This window comes from Pelobates fuscus, chromosome 1 (assembly GCF_036172605.1).
Source record: "Pelobates fuscus isolate aPelFus1 chromosome 1, aPelFus1.pri, whole genome shotgun sequence".
Taxonomy (NCBI): domain Eukaryota; kingdom Metazoa; phylum Chordata; class Amphibia; order Anura; family Pelobatidae; genus Pelobates; species Pelobates fuscus.
Window position 1 is genome coordinate 499,447,864 of NC_086317.1, and position 13,005 is coordinate 499,460,868.

Below are 13,005 nucleotides of genomic sequence, written 5' to 3' on the forward strand. Positions count from 1 at the left end.
CATCACATTGGATGCAAGGGTGCAATGCTAACACCGGAGAAGAAGTGCTACAATTGTTCTTGATGGAACATTTCTTCCAAGATTTGGCGGCAGATACACAGGATTGGGTGAGAGATCGCCGCCCAGCCAACTTAAATGAGGCAGCACGACTAGCGGACGAATATGTGGAAACGAGAAAAGTGAGCCAAGGTACTACACGACCAGCACCTAGAACAGAGGCCCGCACCCCAACATACGCTGCACGCACAGAATTCCGGGCCCCGGTACCCCCAGGACCTCCACGTCCTCAAGGGTCTAACAACCAGCCCCGGGAATCCTACAGAGTGACGTGTCATCGCTGCGGCAACCTGGGACATATTGCCCGTGTTTGCCCGTTGGGATCAGCCAATAATAATTGGAGGCGCACATCTAACAACGAAAGCCCATCTTCACGCCCCGCTGCTGCTCACTGCCTGGAAATTGAAGGGAGCCCTGAGGAATGCCTGGGAATATTATATGAGGCCAACCCCATACAAGCGGCTTCCCCAGATAATCGCCAGCACCACCGTCAGGAGGTGCGTGTAAATGGACAGATAGCACAAGGCCTAAGGGACACTGGCGCTACCATCACTTTAATACAAAAGCATCTGGTGAAACCAGAACTTGTGTCTAACCGTACTGTTGCTGTTCGGGTCGCAGGGGGGGCTGTTTTTCGCTTACCCACCGCCCGGGTACACTTGGATTGGGGAGTCGGGTCAGGAAAGACCACGGTGGGCATTATGGACAACCTACCCGCTGAGGTCGTGTTGGGCAATGATATTGGCCCTCTAGCCTCGGCCTTTTTACCCACTACTGCTGCGGCTTGCCCCGTGACCACCCGCTCACAGACCCGTATCGAGGAAGATCCGCCAACAGGTCGGGAGACCCAGGTAAGCCACCGACAGACACCTAGCAATGACACTACAGATAGACCGCTAGCTTGGGACACCCCAGAGGAGTTTGGGAGGGAAACTAGACAGGACCCCACCCTCCGAAAATACCGAGAACTAGCTGACAATAGAGGGGATGAGCGGGAACGTTTTATATGGGAAGGGGACCGATTATACAGATTAACCGAAGGCAGGAAGAGAGGCTGTGCTCCTTCGCAGAAGCGCCAATTAGTGGTACCTAGAAAGTACCGATTGGAGCTTCTCCGAATTGGCCACGACATTCCGTTAGCAGGACATCTAGGGGGTAACCGCACAACATACAGAATCACTCAGACCTTCTTTTGGCCAGGAATCTCGAAGGACGTGCGCCGTTACTGTAGCACGTGTGATGTATGCCAGAGGGTGGGGAAGAGAGGGGATCATCCGAAAGCTCGACTGTCCCCTATGCCTGTGATCGAGGAACCATTTAGCAGGGTGGCAGTCGATCTAGTAGGACCCCTACCTAACCCCAGTCCCTCTGGTAAGAAATACATTCTTACCGTGGTGGACTATGCCACCCGCTACCCAGAAGCCGTCGCTCTGACGAATATCCAGGCTGACACTGTCGCTAGTGCGCTAGTCGGGATATTCACCAGAGTAGGATTTCCCCAGGAAATCTTGTCGGACAGAGGGACCCAGTTTACCGCAGACTTGACCCAGCAGTTGTGGAAGGTCTGTGGTATTAAGCCCCTACTTAGTTCACCGTACCACCCCCAGACTAACGGTCTCTGTGAACGCTTCAATGGTACCCTAAAGCAATTGCTACGGACCTTTACGGCGGAATACAGAGACTGGGAGCGATTTTTGCCACACCTCCTGTTTGCTTACCGGGAGGTGCCGCAGGAGTCCACTGGGTTCTCTCCCTTTGAACTGCTCTATGGACGGAGGGTGCGAGGCCCTCTCGACCTCATCCGAGAGCACTGGGAGGGAGAGACGGAACACGAAGGTGTCCCCATCGTACCATATGTGCTAGAAATGCGGGACCGTATGGAACAGTTAGCCCGGATGGCCCGGGATCATCTCCATGCGGCCCAGGGTCGGCAGAAACATTGGTACGATCGGAACGCTAGGCTGAGAACGTTCCAGGTAGGACAGAAAGTTCTAGTACTTAAACCCGTTCGAGGAAATAAATTGCAGACCTCCTGGCAAGGCCCCTACAAAGTAGTAGCCCAGGTCTGTGACACCACCTATATCATTGCCAGTAGCAAGGACGAAAAGATACAGAAGTCCTTTCATATAAACCTATTAAAGGAATACCAAGAACGGCCCGAAGACATAGCCGCCATATGCATCCCCGCCACTGAGGACCCTGACAGTCTCCCCATCCCTGATCTATTAGCCAACCCCGAGTCCAAAACTCTGCTTAATACAGTACAGCTAGGGGAGCGATTAACTCCCACAGAACGAGAACAACTCCAGCAACTACTAGTTGAAAAGAGATTAACCTTTTCCCAGGAGCCAGGTTACACACCTGTAGCGACCCATTACGTAGAAACCCCAGGACAAGCCCCGCTCCGACAAACTCCCTATAGAATTCCCGAGGCTGTAAAAGAAGAGATGAGGAAGGAGATTCAGGAAATGTTAAAACTAGGGGTTATAGAGCCATCCGACAGTCCCTGGGCATCTCCCGTCGTCCTAGTCCCCAAAAAGGACGGGACGACCCGGTTCTGTGTCGATTACCGACGCCTCAACGACCGAACTGTGACAGACGCATACCCCATGCCCCGAGTAGACGAGCTATTGGATCGCATTGCCAGGGGACGCTATCTGACCACCATTGACTTGTGCAAGGGGTACTGGCAGATTCCCCTGGCCAAGGACGCTATCCCTAAGTCGGCGTTTGTCACCCCGTTTGGCCTATACCAGTTTAAGGTCATGCCTTTCGGGATGAAAAACGCCCCAGCTACTTTTCAGCGCTTAGTGGACCGCCTCCTTGATGGCTTCCAGGACTTCGCTTGCGCATACCTGGATGACATTGCGATCTATAGCGAGACTTGGGGGGAACACCTACAACACATAGAGACTGTGTTGGATCAGATTAGGGCCGCCGGCCTAACTCTAAAGCCGGAGAAGTGTAACTTTGGCATGGCTGAAGTCCAGTATTTGGGACACCGGGTGGGTTGTGGGAAACAACGACCAGAACCCGCTAAAATAGAGGCCGTAGCCAATTGGCCCACACCCCACACTAAGACACAAGTGTTAGCTTTTTTAGGGACAGCAGGGTACTACAGGAGATTTGTCCCTGACTACAGCGCCATCGCCAAACCCTTGACAGATTTAACAAAGAAGAATTTACCTAGAGTAGTCCTGTGGTCTCCCGCCTGTGAAACAGCCTTCCAAACCTTGAAACAAGCCTTGATCAATGCACCTGTTTTATCTGCCCCCGTCCCTAACAAAAGATTTGTCGTCCACACAGATGCGTCCATGTACGGACTGGGGGCAGTGCTAAGCCAGGTCGGCGAAGACGGGGGCGAACACCCTGTCGCGTATCTCAGCAGAAAACTGTTACCTAGAGAAGTGAGTTACGCGGCAGTGGAAAAAGAGTGCTTAGCCCTGGTCTGGGCCCTAAAGAAATTAACCCCATATCTGTATGGTCAAGAATTCACCTTAATTACTGATCATAACCCCCTTGTATGGCTGAACAGAGTAGCTGGAGATAATGGACGCTTACTGAGATGGAGTCTCGCACTACAGCCATACAATTTCTCCATCCAATACCGCCCTGGCAAGTTTAATGGGAACGCGGACGGTCTGTCCAGACAAACAGAACTATTGCCCTAACAAAGGACCGGACAGCCCCTAGTTGACCCGAAAAGGATCAATCCGGGTCTGCCGGAGTGTTCCACAAAAGGGGAGCAGTGTAACAGATCCCTAACAACCTCTGGTGGATGTGAAACAAACCAGGGAATTACAATTTACACATCCATTCGCTCCATTCCTCTGTTCGTCTGGTTCCGTGCGAATTTCACGTGTAATGCAGAGGTGGCCGCCATTTCGGGACTTTCCACGTGTTCGCGGCCATCTTGTGTGCGAACAGCGGTGTTTGCCTGCAATCGCATGGAACTGAAAACGGATACGCAAACAGGCGAACACCGCTGAATCCTCCAGACCTCCATAAGTTCGTACGGAAACTACCGAACGTCCCCTCGTTCGGTAGTTATATGCAATCATCTATGGGGATTCCAGCGAACCCCGCGATTCGCATGGATGGCCAGAATATCATACCTTTTTACCGTGCGAACGGAGACCGACCGCAAGGCCAAAACTCATGGAACTAATTTCGGCTAGTTGGTCTGTGCGGTCGGTCAAAACTTTGGAACGTTATATCTCCCGAACTGTACATCCGAATGGGGTGATTTTTGGATATATTGTCCCCCTGAAGGAGAGCTATCCAGCGCTACCGGATTTAAAGCTGTACCCCCTGGTTTTGGGGTACATCCAGAACTGGTGGAAAAATGTGGACATTTTAATTGGGTTATGTAGTTATCTGAGGGGAGGAGACGTGGGGGTGTTACCATCTGTATTATTGGTTGTTTTCATCCTCCCCCTGGGAGTGTTCTGTGTGTATCTATTTCTAATAAAAAGCAGGCTGGGTGTTCCAGTCCTCAGTTCATCTTGACCCTTCAAAACGTAGCCTCGTCTCGTTCTTGGAAGGGGATTATTTGGGAATATTATTCTGCTCCTGTTTACAGCTGAACCTGCTCCTCACTCTGGATATCGTGGATGGGATTACATCAGCCTACTTCTCCACAGCAGCTTGCAGGGAAAAAGGACGTCTTCAACGGCAGAAACCCTCTCTCTATCTGGGTAGCCGTTACAGCCCCTTCTGACCCTGTCGATTGATGCAGAGAAGGCTTTCGACAGGGTCGGATGGGGATATATGAATGGAGTTTTGAACGCATTTGGTTTTGATGGCTGGATTGCACTTGCGATTAAGGCTCTATACAAAGGTCCATCTGCGAGAATAATAGGATATGATATATGCTCTGAATGGTTTGATATTAATAATGGAACGAGACAGGGGTGCCCATTATCACCCCTGCTATACGTTCTCTCAATTGAACCGCTAGCTATAGCCATCAGAGAAAATAAGGGAATAAGAGGCGTGATAATTGAAGAAGTAGAAGCAAAGATATGCCTATACGCAGACGATGTATTAGTTTCAATAACAGAACCGAAGATATCTCTTTTTAATTTAATGAAAGAGATTAAGAACTATGAGGACGTATCTAATTATAAGATAAATCTCCATAAAACTATAGCTTTCACAATTAATATAAACTTTCGTACTTTAGCCTCTCTTCAGGAAACATATAATTTTCATTGGACTAAAAAAGAGTTCCAATATTTGGGAATTACGGTTACGGCAAATCCTCAGAATATACTAGAATGTAATTTTTTAAAATTACTTAAAAATACCAATAAGGGGGGCGGGGCCTGACCGCCGAGCCGGATGGACGTGGGGCAACTCTGCTCCGCTATGAAAATGGCAAAAGCAGGCAATAATTGCCTTTTTTCCCCGAAAAAAAACTATCAACAACCACAAGAAGGCAGAGGGGTCACGGGCAACTACCCTCGACGTCAATATCAGCCCCCGTCCTTCCGGTAAAGCTGACTGCTGGGCAGCTGGGATTGAGGCCTGCCGTGAGGCTCTGGCGGGAGAGGCGGCCGATCTCCCGCGCTTAGTCCGGCGGGACCTCTCGCACGCCTACAGAGGGCCCCGTTCTCCCCCCCTGTGGGCTGGGGGGGTTATCCCAGACCCCACCGGAGAGGCAGCGATCGCTTCTACCACCCGAGCGGCAGCATGATCACCCACAAACCGCGTGGCAAAATCCAAGATGGCCGCCGCACCCATTGCAAGCCGGAGACTAAGCTCCCAACTACACTCAAGCTACAACTCGCTGAGTTACCGGCAGACCTAAGGGGACTTTACCAGGACTCTCACTCTGCCCACACAAAGAGGAGCAGTGGTCACAGCACGCAGGATTTCTCTTGCACCCAAGGCTGATGCTGACAGAATCACAAAAACGATCGCACCCCTGGCCGGCAAGTACCGAAGCGCTCATACAACCAGCAGGAAACACAAGGGACTTGTTGATGGCCAGGACGACAGCGCAGCTACAGGAGCAACTAAGCAGCTGCTAACCTTGTATAATGCCAGTCTAGCAAAGCACTGTATGTTCTTTAGTTTAACATTGTCCTTTTCATACCATTTATGATTTTAATACAGTTGATTTAATCACTGCAGAACTGCAGGGAAAACGTTTTAAAAATGTCTAAGCCTAAATATATGCTTTGCCCGGCAAGCCCAGCGACTCGCTGCCCCCTGGTGGTTAATTTAAAGTAGTGTGGAGAAATCTACACACCAGAAGTTAGCTTGTATAGCCTGTAACTTACTAATCGTATATTAGCATAATAACTACTCAACTACGCATGTACAGCTCAGCGATAACAGTTTTATCCTCATGTACCAAGCTTGTTCTATCTATCTAAAAATGTAAATGTGCTGTTTCCTCTGCCATGACATTGTGTGACACTGAATAACTTGTACACACCGTCTTGGCACTGCAAGCATGTTGTAATTACAAGCACAAGAAAAATAAAGAATATAAAAAAAAAAAAAATACCAATAAGATCTTAAGGGAATGGCGCCCTTTGGAAGTTTCATGGTGGGGAAGAGTCAACACAATAAAAGCATATGTTATCCCCAAATGGACTTATTTGTTCAATATGATCCCACTGAAAGTCCCAAAACCATGGTTGGACATGCTCCAACATTCTTTTTCTAATTTTATTTGGAAAGGGAAAACACCAAGAATAAAATCCCAAGTTCTAACAAAAAAAATTAATCAAGGAGGAATGGCCTTTCCACTAATTAAAGATATATATAGCGCTAACATAATTTCCCATATACATAAGTTTCACAGCTCTGACTCAAGGAGACAACCCTGGTACCAGATAGAATCAATAAGGATAAAAGAGAAAGATCTATCGCTTATGATCTGGGATGATAAAACCAATTATAATATACACTTAATGCAGACCAATTCTATGATCGTATCTAATCTGATCGGAGAATGGCAGCGAATTAAAAATTTACTCAAGATATCTACAAAGATAATCGAGGGAGTCAATATAAGGGTCATTGAAAGGATTATCCCTGACATGAATTTCTCTAATTGGAGATCCGAAGGGGAGATTTATGTCAGGGATCTCCTACAAAACAGAAAGTTGCTGCCGTTTAAGGATCTTAAATCCATCCTAAATCTTTCCGATACAGAGATTTTTCCTTACTTAAGAGGTTTTATAAACAAATCTCTATTAAGAAGAGATAATGGCTTAAATAATTTGGTATATTGGATTTTCGAGAAACAAACAACAAAATCGATATGCTCTATGTCTATAGACCTGATCAGACAAACTTATTCAGATATCTATCCTACTGCTAAAAAAACAATGGGAAAAAGATCTTAACATAGTTCTAACTGATAATGATTGGTGTACTATGAAAATATTGAGAAAACATATACATTGTTTAAACTTAATAGAAACCTTTTTTAAAGTTTACCACAGGTGGTATTTAGTACCAACAAGACTAGCCAAAATATCTATATCTAACTCTTCTCTATGTTGGAGATGCCACAAGCATGAAGGTGATATGCTACACATATGGTGGAGCTGCCCAATAATTTCTAACCTATGGGACTTAATATACAGCTTTCTAGAGTTTTTTAATATTAAGGTTAAAAAGTGCCCACATTCAGGCTTATTACACCTTAAATGCGATAGACTCCCAAAAGTTCAGTTAATATTAACTATCCACTCTTTTATTGCGACTAAGATACTAATTGCAAGAACCTGGAAACAAACTCACATACCTGATAGCAGTCAGTTTATAATGCAATTATTATACCAACTTGAAATGGAAAGAGGAGTTGCCCACTCCAATAATGACAGAAAGTATATCCATCACTTTGATAACTTGATATTTAAAATCAAAGATAGTTTCAGTTGATTTGACTATCTCTCTCTCCCTGTCTTATTTAAGTATTATTCAATAGTAACTATGCTGTTATCAGCTGGGTAAAACATATGGGGCATTGTACTTATATAATATTTTAATTAGTAGTTTGGCTCGAAATAGGAAAAAGAGCTGTATAACTTTAGAACGATAGATAGTAGATCCATCACTCTGACAATATGATATCTAAGATCAAAGATCACCTTAGTTGAATGGCCCATGCCTGTTATCTCTTGTTCCATCCAAGTATCGTTAAATGTTTGTTTTGTTATGTAATGTATTGATACCATCTGGGTAAAGTATATAATGTAAATTACCTTTATCGTATCATAAATATATGTAGTTGTATGTATATATATGAATGGAATACTTTATGTCAATGTTTTGTAATTGAAAAGGAATCTATCCCAATAAAAAAGTATTAAACATAAAATACACTTAGAATGACGTTACATATATATAATATACATATATTATATATAATAGATATATACACATATATTATATATAAATACGTATAATTACAATAATAAATAAATAAAATAATAAAATTAATAAATAAAATATTGAAACAAAATTTAATATAAATTATATATACATATGTAATTTCATTCTAACTGTATTTTGTTATTAATATATATATATATTGGTAACAAAATACACTTAGAATGACATTCTATATATATCTATCTATATATAAAATGCAAATAACCACAAATATATATATATAGATAAATACATATAATTACATAAAAGATTACATTAGTATACACATAGAATTTAAATACCTATAAATGCATATATATTAAAATTCTATGTGTATATTTAAGTAATCTTTTAACATAATTAGGTGATTTGATTAATTAAAATTTGATTGACATACCTGACAACACAGGGAGAAAGTGCAGAGAATTTAATTCGCAAGCACTATATTTGACCCTGTAACTCTCCAAGACAACATAAAACCTGTACATGGGGGGTACTGTTTTACTCGGGAGACTTCGCTGAACTCAAATATTAGTGTTTCAAATTGGTAAATTGTATTACAACGATGATATTTTAAGTAAAAGTGAAGTTTTTTGCATTTTTTACAAACGAACGGCACTTTTATGGACTATATTATTGTTGTAATATGTTTTACTGTTTTAAAACACTAATATTTGTGTTTAATGAAGTCTCCCGAGAATAACAGTACCCCCCATGTAAAGGTTTCATGGTGTTTTGGAAAGTAAGACAGTAAAATATAAGGCCTGCATTTCATTTTTTTTTACATTGAAATTTGCCAGATTGGTTATGTTGCCTTTGAGAGCGTATGGTAGCCCAGGAATGAGAATTACCCCCATGATGGCATACCATTTGCAAAAGTGGACAACCCAAGGTATTGCAAGTGGGCTATGTCCAGTCTTTCTTAGTAGCCACTTAGTCACAAACACTGGCCAAATATTAGTTTTTTGCTTTTTTAACACAAAAACAAATATGAACGCTAACTTTGGCCAGTGTTTGTGACTAAGTGGCTACTACAAAAGACTAAACATACCCCACTTTCAATACCTTTGGTTGTCTACTTTTTCAAATGGTATGCCATTATGGGGGTAATTCTCATTGCTGGGCTACCACACCGTCTCAAAGGTAACATTACCAATCTGGCAAATTTCTATTTGAAAATGGAACGTTCTATATTTGACCCTGTAACTTTCCAAAACACCATAAAACCTGTTAATGGGGGATACTGTTGTACTCGTGAGACATCGCTGATTACAAATATGTAACAGTATTATGACATTCACAGCTAAAATGTCAGACAGAAATACAAATTTAAAAAAAAATTATTTTCTCACATTTTTTGAAAATTTTATTCATATTGAATTATCTTCCATATATGAATAGTTAATGATAAATTAAAGCCCTGTTTCTCCTGATCAAAATGATATATAATAAGTGTGGGTGCATATAATATGAAAGAGGGGAACTACGGGTGAACAGACATATAGCGCAAATTCCAATTTTTGTTTACGTTTTGTTTTGATCAGAACGTGCACTATTGACTCCGTCCTGAAGGGGTTAATAAAGAGCAAATTTTGCATTTTATACTTGGTTCCTGTACTTCCATCCAGACAAATACCGTTCCTGGGGGACCTGCATCTCTTTTCCAGTACCCATATTGGATTTACCTACACACCATTACAGTTTAGAGCCGACTCACATGGCTCTTTAGATTGTGAGTGCTCTAAGTTACTTTCTATTTTATATTTTGCATATACATATTGCCCTATGTCTTTTACGAGTATACATTTTTAATTTCTATATTAACACAAAATGTCTGCCGGTGAAAATATACTGATAACGCGCACCTAGGGGTCATTGGCATGTTCTGAATGGCATCTGCATCAGCCACGGTCGGAGACACAGTGAGTGACCCCCAGGTAAGTGCATTCATAACAGGGATATTACACTTTCTTTATGTTCTGATGTCAAGACTAGTAACATTTTGAATTGTATCCCAGTGTTTATATTTCACATTGGGTTTAACTCACATCAAAGGTTACCATTTTGTATTTGCATCCAGTACACTATAGGAACTCATGGGCTGTGAATTCAATGCATTTGCCAAGTTTATAGCAGATTACCCACCTGCTGATTGGATTCACTTAGCTATTTCACCTAGAGTATCTCTCATTCTGCGAATAGGAGAATATTATCTAAACTGAGTGCTCAGATCTCTTCCCTGAATGGGACCAACCTCTCTATGATCATGATTTCTTTATTTTGTGAATTCTCTGTTTCAATTATAATATTCTTATAAAGATTGTTCTGCTCTTAAATAATTTGTAATATTTAAAAGTCTTATCTATGTTTACGTTAAAGGACTATTAGTATTCCTTTCTAAACTTTGGATACCTCCTAGTTATTATCTAAGAAATTGTAGCTCAGTAGCTTTTCTAGTGATTAAATAAGTATCTTCTAATAGATGTTTCCTATTGAATGCATTGGATAGTATAAATAGATCCCTTGCTATAATCTATCAATCTACTTAACAATATGGGAGATTTGCATATCCCTTGAATTGTATAAATATTTGATCTACAAAAAACCACTGCTCCCCCTAGTGGGAAGTATTGTTTTTTTTTTTTTTTTTTTATTGGATTGAATTCTGTATATTAATGATCTGCAAGATATGCTATGTTTTGATGTTGTTTGTGTTCTTAATAGCTATACCAAAGACACACTCCATGATATCTTCGGGTTATTCAGTAAACCAGTGTTGGTAAATGTGGAAGACAGGGGAGAAGCTAAGTCTGTCTGTGTAGCATCAAGTCATATATCACAATGCTGGTGATCATTTAAATGTTATATGAAATTGTTACCATGTTATTCTGGATAGATTAAATTTGGTGCAAATGATCAAATTATGACTGGATTGGCAATTTCCTTCAGGCACCTCTGCTGAATGCTTTGTTGTTGATGACAATAAGAAAAAGGTTCTAAAACAATATTAACCTCCTAATTGTTTATTCTAATGCCCCCTTGTGCGTTGCAGGAGAGAGTGGCATGGGAAAGTACCACGGAAAGTTCAGCTTTGACACATTTTCCCATCACCGGGCATGTCTTTTGCGCAGCTCCGGCCGTGAGAAATTAAATGAAATCCGATATCCACCTTACAATCAGAGTAATCTCGGACTTGTCCTGTATGCTACGGAATCCAAACGGAAAAGCTGGTGCAGTATTCAGTGACCAAGCAACACTGCATATCTATAACAAGCTCTTATATAGAGTATTTCTATATCCTGTGCACTATACACCTAATAATAAAGGAGACAATGTATTCTATATATCAGACTCTTGTATGAAGAAACCTTGAACTTTTGTTATTTTCTTTTTGTTTTCTGTTTTTTTTAAGCATTCCTATATCCTGTCTTCTTAAATACACTGTTTATCTATAATGACACACAAGATACTGCCAGAGCTCTTATACAAAGACATGCTACACTCTTATATAAACAGATTTATTTACTAAAGTGAGGGTTCAAAGTGAATTACAAATCCACAGTAGCCAAAGTTATTTTGACCTTAAATTTGAAATTCACTTTGAATTCTTGTTCTAGTACATAGATGTGAAACTGTATATTCTATGACCTGAGTTCTTGTATAACAGAAACACTGGACATCTACACTCTGAGATCCTGTATATCTATACCCTGCAGTAACATACCAAGATGGAACCAGGGATTGGGTGGCAAAGAGCATTCCTTCCTTATATGTCCCCCCCCTCCCCTCCCCTTAAGTAATTTTATTGATTGCGATTTGAGGAACCTGCCTGACAACCCAGGCCAAAAGTCCAGAGAATTTAATTTGCTAGCATTGTATTTCACCCTGTAACTTTCTATGACACCCTCAAATCTGTACATGGGGGGAACAGTTTTACTCGGGAGACTTTGCTGAACACAAATATTAGTGATTTAAAACAGTAAAACATATCACAGCGATGTTATTGTCCGTGAAAGTGACTTTTTTGCATTTTTTACACACAAACAGCACTTTTACTGATGATATAATTGTTGTGATACGTTTTAGTGTTTTGAAACACTAATATTTGTGTTCAGCAAAGTCTACTGAGTATAACAGTACCCCCCATACAGATTTTATAATGTTTTTGAAAGTTACAGGGTCAAATATTTTTACATTGAAAATTGCCAGGTTGGTTACGTTGCCTTTGAGAACGTATGGTAGCCCAGGAATGAGGATTACCCCCATGATGGCATACCATTTGCAAAAGAAGACAACCCAAGGTATTGCAAATGAGGTATGTCCAGTCTTTTTTAGTAGCCACTTAGTAAAAAAAAACACTGTCCAAAATTAGCGTTCAATTTAGTCTTTTTACTTTTTTCACACACAAATATGAACGCTAATTTTGGCCAGTGTTTTTGACTAAGTGGCTACTAAAAAAGTCTGGACATACCCCATATTGAATACCCTGGGTTGTCTACTTTAAAAAAAAAATATGTACATGGGGGTGTGATTCAGAGATTTATGACAGAT

General features: G+C 41.7%; 1 protein-coding gene across 5 annotated transcripts in view; it reads left to right on the forward strand.

The window, feature by feature from the left end:
- Positions 1-11,832, forward strand: part of ALDH3B1 (aldehyde dehydrogenase 3 family member B1) — a 340,333-nt gene extending 328,501 nt beyond the window's left edge. For all 5 annotated transcript variants that reach the window (XM_063433470.1, XM_063433460.1, XM_063433455.1 and 2 more), the window contains one exon: positions 11,507-11,832. In XM_063433470.1, coding sequence (XP_063289540.1) covers positions 11,507-11,700 — 194 coding nt within the window. In that variant the 3' untranslated portion in view covers positions 11,701-11,832. The remainder of the gene's footprint in view (positions 1-11,506) is intronic.
- The last annotated feature ends 1,173 nt before the right edge of the window (positions 11,833-13,005 follow it).